This window comes from Pogona vitticeps, chromosome 1, assembly GCF_051106095.1.
Source record: "Pogona vitticeps strain Pit_001003342236 chromosome 1, PviZW2.1, whole genome shotgun sequence".
Taxonomy (NCBI): domain Eukaryota; kingdom Metazoa; phylum Chordata; class Lepidosauria; order Squamata; family Agamidae; genus Pogona; species Pogona vitticeps.
In genome coordinates this window covers 219,751,247-219,768,341 of record NC_135783.1, presented here as the reverse complement: position 1 = coordinate 219,768,341, position 17,095 = coordinate 219,751,247, and the positions used below count along the sequence as shown (strand labels likewise).

The following is a 17,095-nucleotide window of genomic DNA, read 5'->3' as shown; positions in this document are numbered from 1 at the left end:
CAAGATGGTATTCTCCCACCATCCGTACAACTCTTTATTGCATACCAGGTTATACCCAGTCACTCCAACTAGATGGTAGGAAGGCAATCTATTCTTTTTACAGGCACAGAATACAAATTATGTGGATAAATAAAGGTAGAACATTAGAGACATCCTACAATATAAAAGATAATACAGAAAATGATAGCACTCTCGGAAGCATCAGAGGAAAAATGGTTCTAAAACTTCACGATATATGTATTTCTTCCAGCAGTAATGATGAGGAATATTTTTATAGGCTGCTGTTTGTTTTTAAGGCAAAGCCATTTCATTATATTTTCAGTGCATTGCTACTGCAAAACGGAAACATTTTGCAAACGAAAGCAGAATAGGAGCTAACAAAAAAGCTCAGCTATATAGGATCATTATTTGTCTTTCATCTAAGTTACAATGCAAAGATGCAGATGTTATACATCTTGCCTTAAAATGCTCAATCTATGCTTATAATAATTCTCCTAATAACAAATGTGCAAAATAGGCCAAGTAAATGAATTTATTTCAATTCAAGCCAATTCAGCTTTGCAGTTTCACTTTAGCTTTGTACAACGTCTAATCACAAAGCTTTTCAAGTGTGGCTGTTATTAACTTCTTTCATTAACTTATATTCAGGAAATATGGTTGTTTTAAGTAACAACAAAGGGCCACAGCCTTTTAAATGTCTGAGTGTTTTACTGCTGCACAATTTGTGAACATGCAATGAAAGAAACGTAAGAGTTTATCTGGTATGTTTACTACCCTCTCTTCCTAAAAAACACCACTGCAGTACATTTTAATTTTTGTTTACTACCTTGAAAACCTCTATTTTAATTTCAGCTGGATGCAATAAAAGCTATTGCTAAGTCAGTGTTGATTAACTGGCCCTCTGTTAAGTGCCTTCCAACCAAAAGCATCTTGTGTGTATTACAAATTGGGTATATCCTGAAAATTAGTGCAATTTATGGGATTACAATGCGATTCTCATAATAGCATTTAGGTATATTTCTTAATCCATAACCTGTGTATGCTAAGGAATATCCACTTGATGCTTTTGATGTTGAAATGGATGCATACTGGAAGCTGCACAGAGTTCCACATTATTCTTAAGGACAAGAAAAGCCCTGAAGGTGTGGACATAAAGAATAGTAGAAAACAATTAAACACACTGGAGTGGAAGATGTACCTACCATGAAAGAATCTGGTTGTATCCGTATTGGAAATCCCTTTCCTGAGATTTCTGGACAGGATAAGTCAATTGGTTCTCATGGAAGTACAGGACCTTTTTCAATTTGCCAAGGTCAGGCCGAAGGGCAATGAGTTCAGCCAGGTTAAGCACCGAGCTTGCAAAGAGGATCCTAGGAAACAAGGAAAGTAGTGTTTACTGTCTACAAGCCTGCTCACAAGTGTCACCCTTCACCCTTTCCCTCCCACCACCATCCCCACAAGAAAAACATAACATCTATAGGGACACATCAGTGGCTAAGCCTTAATACCATGTAGCAGCATTCTGAGTTTTGATCTCTCAAAAAAACAGCTAAGAACTGAAGTAGAAAAGCACTGAATCTCATTGGTTTTCTCAGCTCAGTTACAGAGAGATGCAACATTAAAAAAAGAAAAAGAAAAAATAGCTAGATGGGTTTTATTGAAAAAATGCAAGAAAAGCTGTGTCTGAAGGACAAATGGAACAAAGATAAGACTGACTGGGGAATACTTTGCTTGCCAGTTTCATTACACTTTACTTCTTTATGCAACCAACTACCGAAATTCAATATATGAGCCAGAATGGCACATGTTCCTGTTATGACATAAAGCCTTTTGATTTATACAATAGATAGATCTAGTGAGTTATTTTGTGTGCTTTTTAAATTTTATTTTTTTCAGATTTCCTTTTTCTATTTTTATTCAATATCCTTCACAGCCTTTGTTGTTTTGTTCCTACTGGGCCATCTATTACCATGATACTAGGAGCAATTGGTAGCCCCGGTTCCCTACTTTAAATTACACACAATAGGTGTGAATACAACTGGGAAAGTAGAACAGACCTCTTGACAGGGCAATTCAGGTACATAGTATTCGTACATAATATTATACCAAGAGTGGAAGACTTTATACATTGTTTGAATAAAGAGAAATTCCAGGGCTGCAGCACTTACTCCAGTTTAGTTTCTTTCAGAGACCTCTTCATTCTCACAGTCTTTTGCAATACAGAGTTTAAGTGGAAAAGGTTGGCAATGCTATTAACGTGAATGAGACAGTCGCCTCAGAGATGGGCCACTAGGAGCGGCCAGTTTGTACCTGACTTTGTAGCCCTCACAAGGCCCCTGTTGCTCTAGAAAGCTACCACAACTCTATGCCACTCTCTAGATCAGTGGCCCCCAATGTTTTCCATGCTTGCGGGTGGGCGGGACACGAGTGCATGCGGGGTGGAGAGAGATCTGTCTCTGTGGCCCAGTTGTGCCATGGCCATGGACCGGCACCAGGCCGTGGACCAGGGGTTGGGGACCCCTGATCTAGAGCACCCTCAACAGCAACACCTGCCTATATCACCACCTTTCTGGTGACAGGGGGATGTTTGCACCTCAGGATTACCCCTTGGTTGCCACTCTCTCCTTTGCCTTGGTGCATGGGCAGGTAAGGAAGTGCCATGTTTTTCCTCACTCGTTCAGGGCAAGACGAAGCAAAGCCAAACACTTCTCTCTGGTTGATGGACAGGGCTATGTGTACTTCCAGTGCAACCTTCTTTTGCTGTGGGAGCAAGTACAGTCTTTCTCAGGTGAGTAGGGCACACAGGCCCAACTGCCAACACTGCCTTCTCCTTGAGTGTTAGGGAGCCAGGTAGTATGCTATTGCGACAGGTGGATGGTGGGCAGCACGTTCTTTCCTGCCTGTTGTGTTGGACTGATACACAGAACCACACATAAAATGGCAAAATCCCCTACCCCACATCAAAACTCCAGAGGGAGGCATCAAAGGGATCTCCACTTACAAAACCCAACACCTCTTTTTCTCTTTCTGTCCCTCTGCTTCATTCCCTGACTGTTAAAACACTGAAGCCTGTCTCCTTTCACCCCTTTCATTTGTTAAGAGACTTAAAAATGTAGCCCAGAAATAGGATATGAGTTTCTCTGATACAGACAGGTGGAGGGTGATCTTGTATCAAGAAGCAATCTTCTTACATCGACTTCCACTGAGACACATCATCAGAGTATCTCTTGACACCTTCTTCCAGTACAAGACCCTGACTCATTAATATTGTCTTACGGCAAACTCTCAACAATAAGCTTGTTCAAAATAGTCTGATAAACCTATCAGCAGCAAAAGAAGACACTGCAGTAAGGTATAATAGAAAACCTGGTCAAATGCCCCTAAGTCACAAGTAGCAAAAGTCTAATTTTGTCCCAGTCTAGCACAGGGTATGTTCTTCTTCAGACCCTCTCAAAGCATCAATAAAGCAACCAAATCATGACTGCATACCTTATTGTTTCATATGCAGAGCAAGCTGTGTAGAAATTAGGAGCTGGAAAGGAGAGCAAGCAAAGTGAAAACAAGCATGAGAGTATTCTGCATCACCATAGAGGACTCTGGGAACCATTATAATTTTATGCTCTACCAACAGCTGCCCCAGATTCCATCTCCTCTCCCTCTCCTCAGTTGGCCACAAAAACAGACTAGGATGCGTGAAGAAAACACTCCTTTTCCTCAGAACGACCATTCCATGTTTCTCACAGACACACACTGTCTCTCTTATTCATTGATCTCATTTAACCACCAACACCAGCAGTGGGGTCCTCTGTATCTCCAGGTATTTTTTAGAGTATAACTTGCATTATCCCTCACGACTGGGGATACTGGGTAGGACAGATGGGAGTTATAGGCCAAAAGCACTTGAACAGCCAATGTTTCCCCACAAAGAAAATTTATTTAGACAAGAGGACATTCAATATTATATGACATCATGGCTCAGAGACAGCAGCCAAATTGTATAGAAGTATACATTTTGTCTCATATCCCCTTAGGTATCTAACCTCTTTATATTCAGGTCTTATCTATCCAGGCCACTTCAAGCAGTTACTTTCATCTCCATGGATGTAGTCAAGGCCTACATATGTACAGATAATCATGCACAATGACTTCAACAGGTCCCTCATTTGTACTGCCAGAGGGGTAGGGACATTCTTCTAATACATGATAAAGTTTCATCTGTTTTGTTTAACAGTAATAATTCAGTGTCTATCTTAGAATTTATCTCTACAGAAAATCCACTTGAATACAAGTCATTCCATGTTGTTTAATATTAATTATTTATTTAAAATATTTTACCTCACCTTTCTCCTAAAGAAGGATCCAAGGCAGCTAAAAATATTAAAAGCTAAAAATACCAAACTATTCAAGTATTTTAAAAATTATTAAAGAAACATATTTAAAATGTTAAATAAAAACGTTAGTAAAATAGATTTATAAGCAACAAAAGTATAAACCATCCCATTTTAAAACCTCTCTTATACAGCCATTCACTAAGGAAACGTCTGCCTGAAAATAAAGGTCTTCACCTGCTTGCAGTAGGACAGGAAAGATTGGGTCAGTCTGGCCTTCCATTGGACAGAGTTCCAGAGTTTGGGAGCAGCAACAGAAAAGGCCCTCTCCCGTGTCCCCACCAAGCACACCTGTGAGGGTGGTGGGAGCGAGAGAAAAGCCACCCCTGATGATCTTAACACCGGGGCAGGCTCATAAAGAGAGGCGTGGCCTTTGAAATAGCTTGGGCCCAAGCTGTTTAGGGCTTTATAGGTTAAACCCAGCACTTTGAATTGTGCTCAGAAATGGACTAGCAGCCAGTGGAGTTGCCATAATATTCTTCTACCTTCTTCATTCACTGCCTGCCAGATTTCCTTGGCTAACAGGAAAGTTGGGCCAGGTCAACAACATGAGATACAGTTGAACTCCAAGAGATCAAAAGGATACTACTGACATTCCATTTTACTACTGTGAACCAGGTTCCTATCTCACGGTGTATCACACAGCAGCACAACGGCTGAGACATTCTATCAATAATCAACCTCTTAACAATAACCATACATATATAACCAATGTCTTTCAACCAAGGTCCAATCATGATCCTCCACTCGGGGCTATTCAAAGTACTCCGCCAAAGGCTGCACCACAAACACCAGCTATAATAGCTACAAATACTGAATGCCAGCATTGCTGTCCTTACAAAGAAAATGTAGCCCTGCTTTGCAGAAGTGACTGGCACAACAACAAAGGAACAGATTTCAAAACACACCATACATACATACATACATACATACATACATACATACATACATACATACATACATACATACATACATACATACATACATACATACACACACACACACACACTCACACACACACACACACACACACACACACACACACACACACACACACACACACACATACACATATACATACATACATACATACATACATCTCATTTATAGGCCACCTTTCTCCCCATATAGAGAGCTCCTTGAATCCCCTTATTGGAAGAGATAGAGGATATTCCATCCATTGGAGTACTGGTGGGGCAGTATTTTTAGTGTTGCTAAATCAGTCTCTTTGCAACTGTAAGGGTATGGGGAGTCCATTTATGCTGACTGGTGGTTAATCTCCAAGAAGCAGGTGTATAGCTTAAAAGTACGTATCAACAAAGATCAAATATTGGTCCAGTACAAAATTAATGCAAGTAATGACTCCTCTCCAAAATGAGGCTATAACTAGGCATATCCATAACATGAAACCGAGATGCATCAAGAGAATCACAGAGCCAACAGTTACAGTAAATGATTTGCTCAGACCCTTCCTAATATGACATTAGTCTAGTATATTCTACACATGATTTTTTATTGGATGAGTCACAGCTTAAGATCTATAGATATCTCTAGTATATTTGCAAATGCTATCTTCCAATTACTAGATAAAATGACATGATCTATTTCACTCTTCTATTCATCTCTGAGACATTCTGTATCATATTTATTAACTGACAGTAAAGAGATATAAAGAAATAATGCAGGTTTCTTTTCTTGGATGGATGCAATAAGCATTTCCAAAAGTGCAAGAGACTCTGAAGCACTCGAAGCTACTGGACCACATTTAGCTACCAACAGATGCTGTAATTGTTGCCATTCAGTTGAAGCTGGCAAATCACACCTACTTCTCAAACAGGTAAATTGCAAAAAATCATCCTGTCAAATTAATTGATTTAAGGTAAGAATTCCTCCACCTGTCCATACCCTCCATAGGCTTCTTCCCAATTTTTAAATCTGGGTTACCCCATAAAGTCTTTTAATGCATCATGGTGCTTCTGAGCTATGGTGCCTCTAGTTAGGCAAGTCATGTGAAATATCCAAGAAGTGGTTTAGCATTGCCACCTGCAGTGAACATCCACGGCCAAGCGGAGGTTCGAACGTTTTCTCCAGAGTCCTTGTCCAACACTCTGTCCGCTACACTTGGTGGACTCTCGTAAGTTTTTTACTAAACTACAACAGATCAACAACCCAACTGTTATTAAGCTTGGTGAGACTTTGTGAGAAAATATAAGACAAATTTGATACAATGAGAAGCAACCAGAAATGTTTGCTGTTTTTTCCCCGTAGGGCCCATTCCAGCCACTGTTGGTTCACCAACAATCATGGCTGGAGCATAAAGTCATTGTGACAAACCCAGACCTACTAGGATATGTCACACAGTACACTAAGCTGCCACCAACCATTCCCTGTAAGAAGTCACACAGACCAGGGATGGATTTTTAAACAATAAAAAGAATAAGGTTTATTTTAAATACACACAGGGAAAAATAAACAATCAGATGAATAGGATAAAGTAACGTGGCTTATTCTCACTCATACAAGCATACAGTTTGGTTCACCCAGAACCCTTAAGTTGAAGCACAGACCCTGAACCTATCAGTTCTGGCTAACCAACAGACACCTGAACCTATCAGGTTGGTACTCTGACACACAGAAGTACCCTGTCTGACACACTGACTCCCACAACAGCTTCTTCTTCCCAGCTGCTGCTTCGTCACAACCCAGTGTCTCTCAGCATCTCCTCTCTCACCACACAGGCATCACATATTTATACAGTACAGCCCCTCCTCCTGATGTCCCGCCTTCCACTCCCCATAGGATGGAACTTTCCCTCCAAACCCATGACAGACAGGTAACATCAGTGCTGTTATGTAACACCTCCCCTCTTTATAAGTTGTTTTGTAGGGGGAAAGCTAACGTGCTTTTCACCAAAAAACAACCTGTATAAAATACACAACAACAGTTATACATACCATATAATACTTACTTATCCTTACACTCTAAGTTAACCATAGCAATTAGGCATTTAAACATTTACCATATACAATACATCCATTTACCTTTATTCATACAAACCAAATTCAAAAAAACCAGGTACATTTAACCTTTTGTCATCATTATATACACATAGTCCATGTTCTTTCGCCGTCTTCATTCTTCAGGTCTTCTTGATAAGGCGTCAGCAACACAGTTCACTGACCCTCTGACCACCTTCACTTCAAAGTCATAGTCCTGTAGGTTTAAAGCCCACCTCATAAGTTTGCTATTGTGGGTTTTCATTGTCTTTAACCATTGCAATGGTGAATGGTCAGTACACAGAATAAAATGTCTTCCCCAGATGTAAGGCTTGGCCTTCTGGATCGCGTAGACTATGGCCAAACACTCCTTCTCCACGGTTGCCAAATGTCTCTCACCTTTTTGAAGTTTCCTACTCAGGTAGGACACTGGATGCTGGTCACCATTCTCATCCTCCTGGCACAGAACTGCTCCTACCCCGCTGTTAGACGCATCTGTGTAGATGATGAACTCCCGGTCGAAGTCTGGAGCACGCAGGACAGGATAATTGATTAACGCCTCCTTCAACCTCTGGAACGCCGCCTCACAGTCGCTGGTCCACGGGATGCGGTCATCAGCCTTCTTCCTCGTCAGATCGGTCAGCGGAGCCGCAATCTCGCTAAACCTTGGGATGAACTTTCTGTAGTAGCCCACCAACCCAAGAAATGATTTGACCTTTTTCTTGGTGTTGGGTCTAGGCCAATCACGAACTGCTTCTATTTTGGCCTCCAGGGGTTTTATCATTCCTCCCCCTACCATGTGACCCAAGTATTTTATTTCTGGGCTACCCAGCTGACACTTGCTGGCCTTTACTGTTAGCCCTGCTGCACTTAACCTCTGCAGCACTAACTCCAGGTGTATCAGGTGATCTTCCCAGGTATTACTGAAGATCCCTATGTCGTCAATGTAGGCCATTGTAAAGTCACTGAGCCCTGCCAAGGTCTGGTCCATCAGCCTTTGGAATGTGGCTGGTGCATTTCTGAGACCAAAGCTCAGGACTCGAAACTCATAGAGACCAAAAGGGCTGCAAAAGGCAGTCTTTTCTTGATCCCTGGGATCAATTCTTAATTGCCAATATCCCTTTACCAGGTCCAATGATGAGATGAACCGACAACCCCCTATGGTTTCAATCAGGTTGTCTAGCCTGGGCATTGGGTAGGCATCAGGAGTGGTTACACGGTTTAATTTCCTGTAATCAACACAAAACCTAATGCTCCCATCAGGCTTGTCCACAAGGACTATCGGAGAGGACCAAGGACTAGAAGAGGGGACGATTATGTTCTCCCTCAGCATTTCGTCCAGCTCCTTCCGCACCTTGTCCCTATAGGGTCCCGTTACTCGGTATGGGGATACTGCCTGCGGGGGTGCATCCCCTGTGTGGATCCGATGCATCACTCCCTTCACTATCCCCGGCTTGTTGGAAAACACCTGTTGATATTTACTAAGCAGCATTTTTAGTTCTTGCTGCTGGTCTTGGGTGAGTGCAGGACTGATCTTTACCTCCTCTGGGTTGTATTTTACTTCCCCTCTACCCTCCCAGAAGGGTAATTCCGCTTCCTCACTCTCAGCTGCTTTTATCGCAAATAAAACCCTCTGTTCCCCTCTGTAGTAGGGTTTTAGGGCATTCACATGAACCACCCTCCTTGCTTGGTTCTCCTCCTGCTCTATTAGGTAGTTCAGGTCTGACATCTTGGAAATGACCCTATATGGTCCTGCCCATTTGAGCTGCAGCTTATTCTCTCTGCAGGGCCTAAGCCAAAGCACTTCCTCCCCTGGGTCAAAGTGCCTCTCTCTGGCTTTGTGGTCATACCATGTTTTCTGTCTGACCTTCTGAGCTTGCAGGTTTTCTGCTGCCAGCTCTAGATTTCTCCTTAGGTCATTCATCAAGGTGTCTATGTAAGTCACAACGTCTTGTGGGTCATCCTTGGTGATCTGCTCCCAATTTTGTTTGATCAAATCAAGGGGCCCTTTCACCCTTCTCCCAAATAAAAGTTCAAACGGACTGAACCCGGTACTGGCTTGTGGCACTGATCGATAAGCAAACAAAAGGGATTGCAGCTTCTGGTCCCAATTGTTTGGATTCTCTGCCAAGTAAGCCCTAATCATGCGCATTAGAGTCCCATTGAACTTCTCAGTTAACCCATTACTTTCAGGATGATAGGCAGTGGTTTCCTTGTGCTTTATTCCACAGATTTGCCATAAGCGTTTCATGAGCTTTGATGTGAACGATGCGCCCAAATCTGTGATTATCTCTGAGGCAAATCCCATCCTGGACATATACCCCACCAAAGCATCGGCCACTGTGTTAGTTTCAATGTTAGTCAAGGGTATGGCTTCAGGATACCTTGTGGCATGGTCCACAATGGTTAGAATGAACCTGTTCCCCCTCTTTGTGGCCTTGGGCAAAGGTCCCACAATATCCACCCCTATGCATTTGAACGGAGTGTCAATCACAGGCAAAGGGCACAACTTTGCTTTGGTCCTGTCGCGGTTATTCCCTTGCCTTTGACACACATCACATTGTTTACAGAACTCCCTGATCTGCTTCCCTATGTCAGGCCAGTAGAAATTCTGTGTGATTCTCTGCTGTGTTTTGTTCACTCCTAAGTGCGCAGCAAACATGTCAGAGTGACCCCTTTGTAAGATCATGGGGCGATACTTTTCAGGTACCACCAGCTGACTTCTGATCCCATCTCCCCCTTTTGAGATATTCCTCAGGGTTTCTCTATATAAAATCCCCTTTTTCTCCAGAAATCTCTCTGGGGTTTCAGGTGTTAGCTGGGCGTCAGTCACCTGTTCAAAACACTTTTGGAGAGTGGCGTCTGCCTTTTGCTCCTGTCCAAATCTGCTGTCTGTGGTTAAGGTTTCCACCACAGCTTCTGAACTCCCCTCTGCTCCCGTCTCTGGCTCATCATTACCCCCCTGAACTGTCCCTGTGGTGGCTTGTGAGCGTGTAATCACTAGCACCCGTTTCACATGTTCAGCCAGGTCATTTCCCACGAGCACGGCTGCTGGCAGAGTCGATGAAATCGCTAGCCGCCAAGCTCCCCTCCAGCCTTGAAAGTTGACAGGTACCTCTGCTACTGGCAGAGAGATTACCTGCCCCTCAATCCCTGCCACCTTCATGCTCTCATTTGGGATTATAAACTCCCTAGGGATGATATCTGGATGGCACAGGGTTACCTGGGAACAAGTGTCCCGCAGCCCCCTATACTGACGGTCAAGTATTCCTACGTCCACCCCTGCTGTCTCAAACAACTGAGAATCTGTTTTTATCAGCAAGCAGCGCTTTACCTCCACAAGAGGACCATTTTCCTCAGCCTGATCAGCAGAGGTAGCTGTTCCAGACTGAGTAGCCATGGCAACAGGCTCCCTCAGTGACACTGAGTCTTGCTCTTTCTGGACACAGAACACAGCTTTTGGCTTGGTCCCACTAGAATTCTGAGGCACCATTCCTTTTAGCTGCTTTAATTTCTCACACTCTGAGATTAGATGACCCTTTCCCTGACAGAAATAGCATTTTCTGGTGTATTTTGATTCTCTCTCATCTTGTTTTGGTTTTCCCTCCAAAACCTGAGGTCTTAGTTTCATGTCTGAGGGCTTCCCTTCACCATGGGCCCCTCCCCCTTGCTGGCTTTTCCCTGGTCCCTGAGAGTACTTGCTGTAGGTTTCTTTGGGTTTTCCTACAGATTTCTCCTCACCTAAGGGCTTTCTTATTTGGGAAATAAAATCTGCGATCTCTGCAGCTGCTGCCACAGATTTCGGTTTCCTTTCCCTCACCTGGAATTTCAATTCCCCATGCAGGACTGAATAGAACTGTTCCAGTGCTATCAAATCTTTAAGCTGCTCATAGGTCTCTGTCCCTTCCTGCGATAGCCATTTCTCAAGCAGCCTCACCAATTGGGCCCCCACTTGGGTAAAAGTCTGTTCTGGTTTTTTTGTGAGGGACCTGAATCTTTGTCTCAGCTGCTCTGCATTTATCCCATGTCTGGCAAACACCAGTTTTTTAAACTCTGCAAAATCTTTCATCAGTTCCTCAGGCATCTCGGCATAAACCTCAGCCAGGCTACCACTGATTAAAGATCGCATGATGGTCATCTTCTCAGTTTCCCTCACTGAGAAGTCCACAAACGCTCTTTCCACTAAGGAAAAGAACACCTCAGGACAATCTCCCTTGTGGTACACAGGGAATTTCTTCAGGTCAGCCTTTGACAATTGGCCTCCCTCAGAATCCCTATTGTTATTATTGTTCTGATTCATCAGTTCCAATTTTTTTAATTCAAACGCCATTTTCTCTCTCTGCAATTCCCTCTCCATTTCCATTCTCTCTCTCTCTAATCTTTCTTCTTTTTCCAATTGCCTCATCCTCAATTCATGCTGTTGGGCTATGAGTAATTTTCTGAGCTCTGGGTTCTGTTCTCCTGTGCTATCACCTTGCACTGAGCCAAATTCATCCTCAGAACCTTGGTCAATCTGGGGGTCTTTCACTTCACTCATGTCTGCTACTTGGCTTCGAGTCAAGGGCATAATCCCCCCTCAGAACAGGCTGCTTTAAAAAGTCAAGCCTCAAAATAAAACGACCACTTTTTTCCTTCTTGCCTCAGAACCAGCTCTCCCTAGAGATTGCTGCTGTTCTTCAGCACTAAATTTGCAACAGTATCGAGTCAGAGCCTACCCCCCTCTGCTGGGCCTCTCAGCTGGCAAGCTAGTTCGCTGTTACTACGCAGTTTTGCCTCAGCTTTTTCCCGCCAAAACTAGGCTGCCTCAGAGCACCTTAATCTAAGTCTCCCCAGTTGGCACGTTCTTCTACTAGCGCACCTCCCCGTGAGGTACACCTAGAAGATTACCTACGCGCCTCAGACTGTCCCTGACTAGACCCCCCTTGCTCTGGGCACACTTGCCAAGGCTTTGCTGGACCACTGGACAACTGGACCAGTCGTATCCCACACGCTGGACACCAATCAATGTGACAAACCCAGACCTACTAGGATATGTCACACAGTACACTAAGCTGCCACCAACCATTCCCTGTAAGAAGTCACACAGACCAGGGATGGATTTTTAAACAATAAAAAGAATAAGGTTTATTTTAAATACACACAGGGAAAAATAAACAATCAGATGAATAGGATAAAGTAACGTGGCTTATTCTCACTCATACAAGCATACAGTTTGGTTCACCCAGAACCCTTAAGTTGAAGCACAGACCCTGAACCTATCAGTTCTGGCTAACCAACAGACACCTGAACCTATCAGGTTGGTACTCTGACACACAGAAGTACCCTGTCTGACACACTGACTCCCACAACAGCTTCTTCTTCCCAGCTGCTGCTTCGTCACAACCCAGTGTCTCTCAGCATCTCCTCTCTCACCACACAGGCATCACATATTTATACAGTACAGCCCCTCCTCCTGATGTCCCGCCTTCCACTCCCCATAGGATGGAACTTTCCCTCCAAACCCATGACAGACAGGTAACATCAGTGCTGTTATGTAACAGTCATCACCTGAGAATTCATGGTGACTCTCCATGAAGAATTATTTCACTTTTCCATTTCCCCTCCCCCTGCAAGGACTTCATCAAATATGCATTGGCAGGAGATGAAAAACCTTTGATGTAAAATGTCACAACAATTTGTCATTATAGTTGTCATTTGTTTGTTTATTTCATAATTTCTCACACTTAACCCCATTCTACAGCTGAAAAGGCCTTCAGAAATGGCTTATATGTCAGTTTTGAAAAAGACAAGGCATCCTCAGGCTTCCAATTAAAAGACACAAAAGGAAAGTGGGGATGGAAAACAGAAAGAGGCACAACAACTGAGGATACATTCCTCAACCTCGTGGAATGGCTGCCGGATAACAGTCAGGGAGAGACAAAGACCCATTGAGCTGGCTTCTCAGGAAAGCTGACAGTAGTTAAACGGCTAATTCTCATTTCACTTACTTTATCAAATACAGCATTAAGGAGCAGAGCTCATGCTTTGCATGGCATTTTAAAGTAGAGTTGGAAAAATTCCTGCCACAAGCTCTATAGAGCCAGTCAGTGTCAGTACAACTGCATTAAATGGCCCAAGCATTTGATTTGCTGTAAAGCAGCTTCTTCCTATGTTCCTACCTGTGGAAAGCTTAAAGACATAGCATTAGAAAATTTCAGTTGTCCCGCTTGGATAATAAACTTCTTTTAAAAAATTTCTTCCATCATGAATTTATAAAAATGTACTCAGAACTGCCCCTCCTCAGGTCTGTTCCCTAACTCCTGCAGAACCGTAATGTTAAAGCTTAAATACTTGACAGGACACGTTACTATGAACATGCCCACAGAGGGGCGTTGTATTTGTCTAATGGACGTCTGCGTAGGGCACTGGGGGATAAGATGAAGAGCACTTCCACTTAACACCTAGTGCCAGGGAAGGGAAGGGAAAGATATTATTATTATAATGTAGCCCATGACATAAATATATGTCAGCTGTCACTCCATGTGACATCAATGTTCATTTTACCTCAGGTTATTATTTCAGTAATAAATCCTAACAAGGTGAGCTTTATCATCCCATAGAGTCTATGCAGGAGGACACAAGGTGATACCAAGAACATTGGAAATATGATAATTCCTGACAGCTGCTGCTTGAGCACAAGTTAAATTGAACAGTTTGTCTCAGCACAAAGATATTATAAGGTTTTATGTTTAATTTTGAGGGGGGGGGAATTAACATAAAACCCAGAGAAAGCCTAGTTAGGCAATTTTTCACAAACATGACATACTACAATCACTGCATAAGCTGGATTAGTACTTATTACCATGCTACTAGAGAATTAAGCTGTTTTTAGACCACCAAAGAGCTTTAAATTGCAACTTTTGTCTCTGTAAGGGAAACCTATATTTAAACTGTCTGCTAAAGTCAAATTAAAACAGCTACATCATTAGCATGTTATCTCACAAAATAAGAGTACAGTTAAACTGGGGTTAACATTATTCTTATCCAACCTGATCAACGGTGAAACATTTTTTAATATGCAGTGCACTTCCATACCATGTGACACACTCAAGCACACACAGACATGCATACCCACATGCATAGGGTAAACCATAACCAACAACGGCATATTTTAAGTGATCATCTGTTCTAAATAATCAACCAAAAATGATGCCAAATGCTTTACAATGGTGCAGTCAGTTACATGCCTTTTCAGTGCAACCAGAATTTGCCCATAATTGGAACAAACAGAATGGTCCCAACGTATACAAAAGTGAATGAACTGTTTCAGACTTCCATACTGATTAGGCACATGCGTAATACATTAGATACACATAAATCTACATACATATTTGCCAGTCTTTTGGTCTGCAGAGTATAAGCTTGCAAACAGCACAATATTTTTGTTGAATGATGCCCCATTTTGCCAAGGTAGCTGATTAGTGAAAGGCGATCGGCTGCCCTGACATGATTCCTTGGTGTCCCAATCCTATGGAATGCCTTTAGGAGCGCTAGTCCCAGCACTAATTTGTGCAGCTGTAGCTAAAAGCCCAATCCAATTCTTGGCATGTGTGCGCCTGACCTTCTGGCATGGACCTGCTTGCCAAGCAAATCCTCTCCTTCAATCTGGGAATGGTAAAGGACTGGAAACGAGCCAAGAAACTGAGCACTGATGCAGTTAAGTAAGAGGCACCATTAGTGGGTGGTTTGTCAGCCCAGCTGAGTGACATTCAGTCATGACAGAGGGAGCTCCATACTCACTCAAGGTGCTCATAATACTTTGGGTTATCCAACCAAAGTGAATGGTGGGTAATACAAGACTGATAAAACAAAGCAATTCTTTACAGTACATAGTTAAAACTCTCTTTTTTTTTGTATTTTAAATATTCTAAGCCGCCCAAAGACCATCGGGTAGTGTGAGCAGCATATAAGTTAAATAAATAAACAAAGAAACAAACTATGGAATTCTACTACAAGACATAGTGATGGCCACCAACGTGGACTGATTTTTTTCAAAGGGCTAGTCGAATTCATGGTAGATGAGATTAACAAAGTTATTCATCATTGTGAATATCTAGTTTCCCCACTACCAAAGGCAGTAGTAATCTTCTCAGAACCAGCTGCTAAAATTAGAAGCAGGAAAGTGCTGGTATGCTCATCTCCAGCTTGTGGGCTTTCAATACTCATCTCACCAGTCACAGTGGCAACAGAATGCTTGACTATATAGTCCTTGAGTCTGATCCAAGAAGCCACTTTGGCTTCAGAAAGCCCTTGGCTCAAGGACTGGTACTGGAGGAGCAAATTACCTTGTGGCCCTGAACATGATTTATCAACTAAGACCCACATGCCTGCTACAACTCTGTCCAAATCAACTAGCTAAAACGACGCACAATCTGATCACCCTTCATCTAAGCCACTGCTTTCTTTATACGTTGTTTGTTGTTTCTGGTTGTGCTATGATTTGATTTCACTGCTTGTTCAATGTTTGTTATTTTAAAAACTCTTTGTTTCAAATGTTCTTTTTAAAGTGTAACTTGCCCAAAGAAACTTTGTTATTACTAGAAGGTATTATAACGACATAGAACAACTAACAACCACTAGCACCATGCTAGTTTAATCCCACTACATGAAGCATTTCCTTGGCGTATTTAGTTTAGCACTTCAAGAGAGCATGATAGAATCATACTGTAACAAACATGTGCTTATATGATGTTGCTCCTCCATACAGCTAGAAGCAGCGCAGTGGTTAAAACGCTGTACTGCAGCTAAAAATGTGCTCACGACCTGGGGTTCAAATCCCAGGTAGCTGGCTCAAGGTTGACTCAGCCTTCCATCCTTCCGAGGTCGGTAAAATGAGTACCCAGCTTGCTGGGGGGGCAATGTGTACCCTGTATAATTAAATTGTAAACCGCCCGGAGAGTGCTTGTAGCGCTATGGGGCGGTATACAAGTCCAATAAATAAATAAATAAATAGCTGTAAACGATAAACATCCGTGCGAACCAGGAATTCATGGTAGGTTTATTTCAGTCCTCCCAATTTGGGGCAATCCAGATATGCTGGAATATACCATCACCTTTCAAAGAGCTAATTTGTTTAACATGTGAAGGCATGGCCTAGCTGTACAAAGAAAAGAATAAAAATGGTCCCACACATGAAGAAGAAGAGTTGCATGCATACAGAAAGTGGCTTGATTATCAACAGCTTCTACTAGGAACATCAGTAGTAGTTTAAAAACTAACAAGTCCATGGAAAGCTTATGGTATACAATAATATGACTTCAAAGTGCCCCAAGACTCTCTGTAGAAGTTTAAATAAAAATTACCTGAAAACTCTAATAACTGACAAAGGGCAGGCAAACAGGCACAAAAACGAAGAGGCTTGGTGGATCAGGCTGAAAGTCTATCTAGTTTAACATCCTCTTCCTGGGATGTCTACGGGTGGATCAAAGAACACAAATATAAAAGCATATTCCACTTAAGACAGTTATCCTATGTACCAGCTCCCCATATCTGATCCCCTATGATGGAAAGATGGACCAATGGTTGATTTCTATTTTTTTGTTTTGGAAAAGCATATTTGTACATTAACTAGCATTTTTCATGCATAAAACATAAAGGATTGCTTACATTAATATTAAATTATTAATTATGTATTAATATTCAATCAACATGTAATAGTTTTATTTTGATGCT

At 42.3% G+C, this 17,095-nt stretch overlaps 1 protein-coding gene across 15 annotated transcripts in view; it reads right to left on the bottom strand.

Annotated features, from left to right (window-relative positions):
* QTMAN (queuosine-tRNA mannosyltransferase) overlaps nucleotides 1-17,095 on the bottom strand; it is a 383,269-nt gene that overhangs the window by 244,208 nt on the left and 121,966 nt on the right. For all 15 annotated transcript variants that reach the window (XR_012082012.2, XR_012082011.2, XR_012082018.2 and 12 more), the window contains one exon: nucleotides 1,203-1,370. Coding sequence is in view for 8 of the 15 variants with exons in the window: in XM_078376897.1 (XP_078233023.1) it covers nucleotides 1,203-1,370 (168 nt within the window). In the remaining 7 variants the exon portion in view is untranslated. The remainder of the gene's footprint in view (nucleotides 1-1,202; nucleotides 1,371-17,095) is intronic.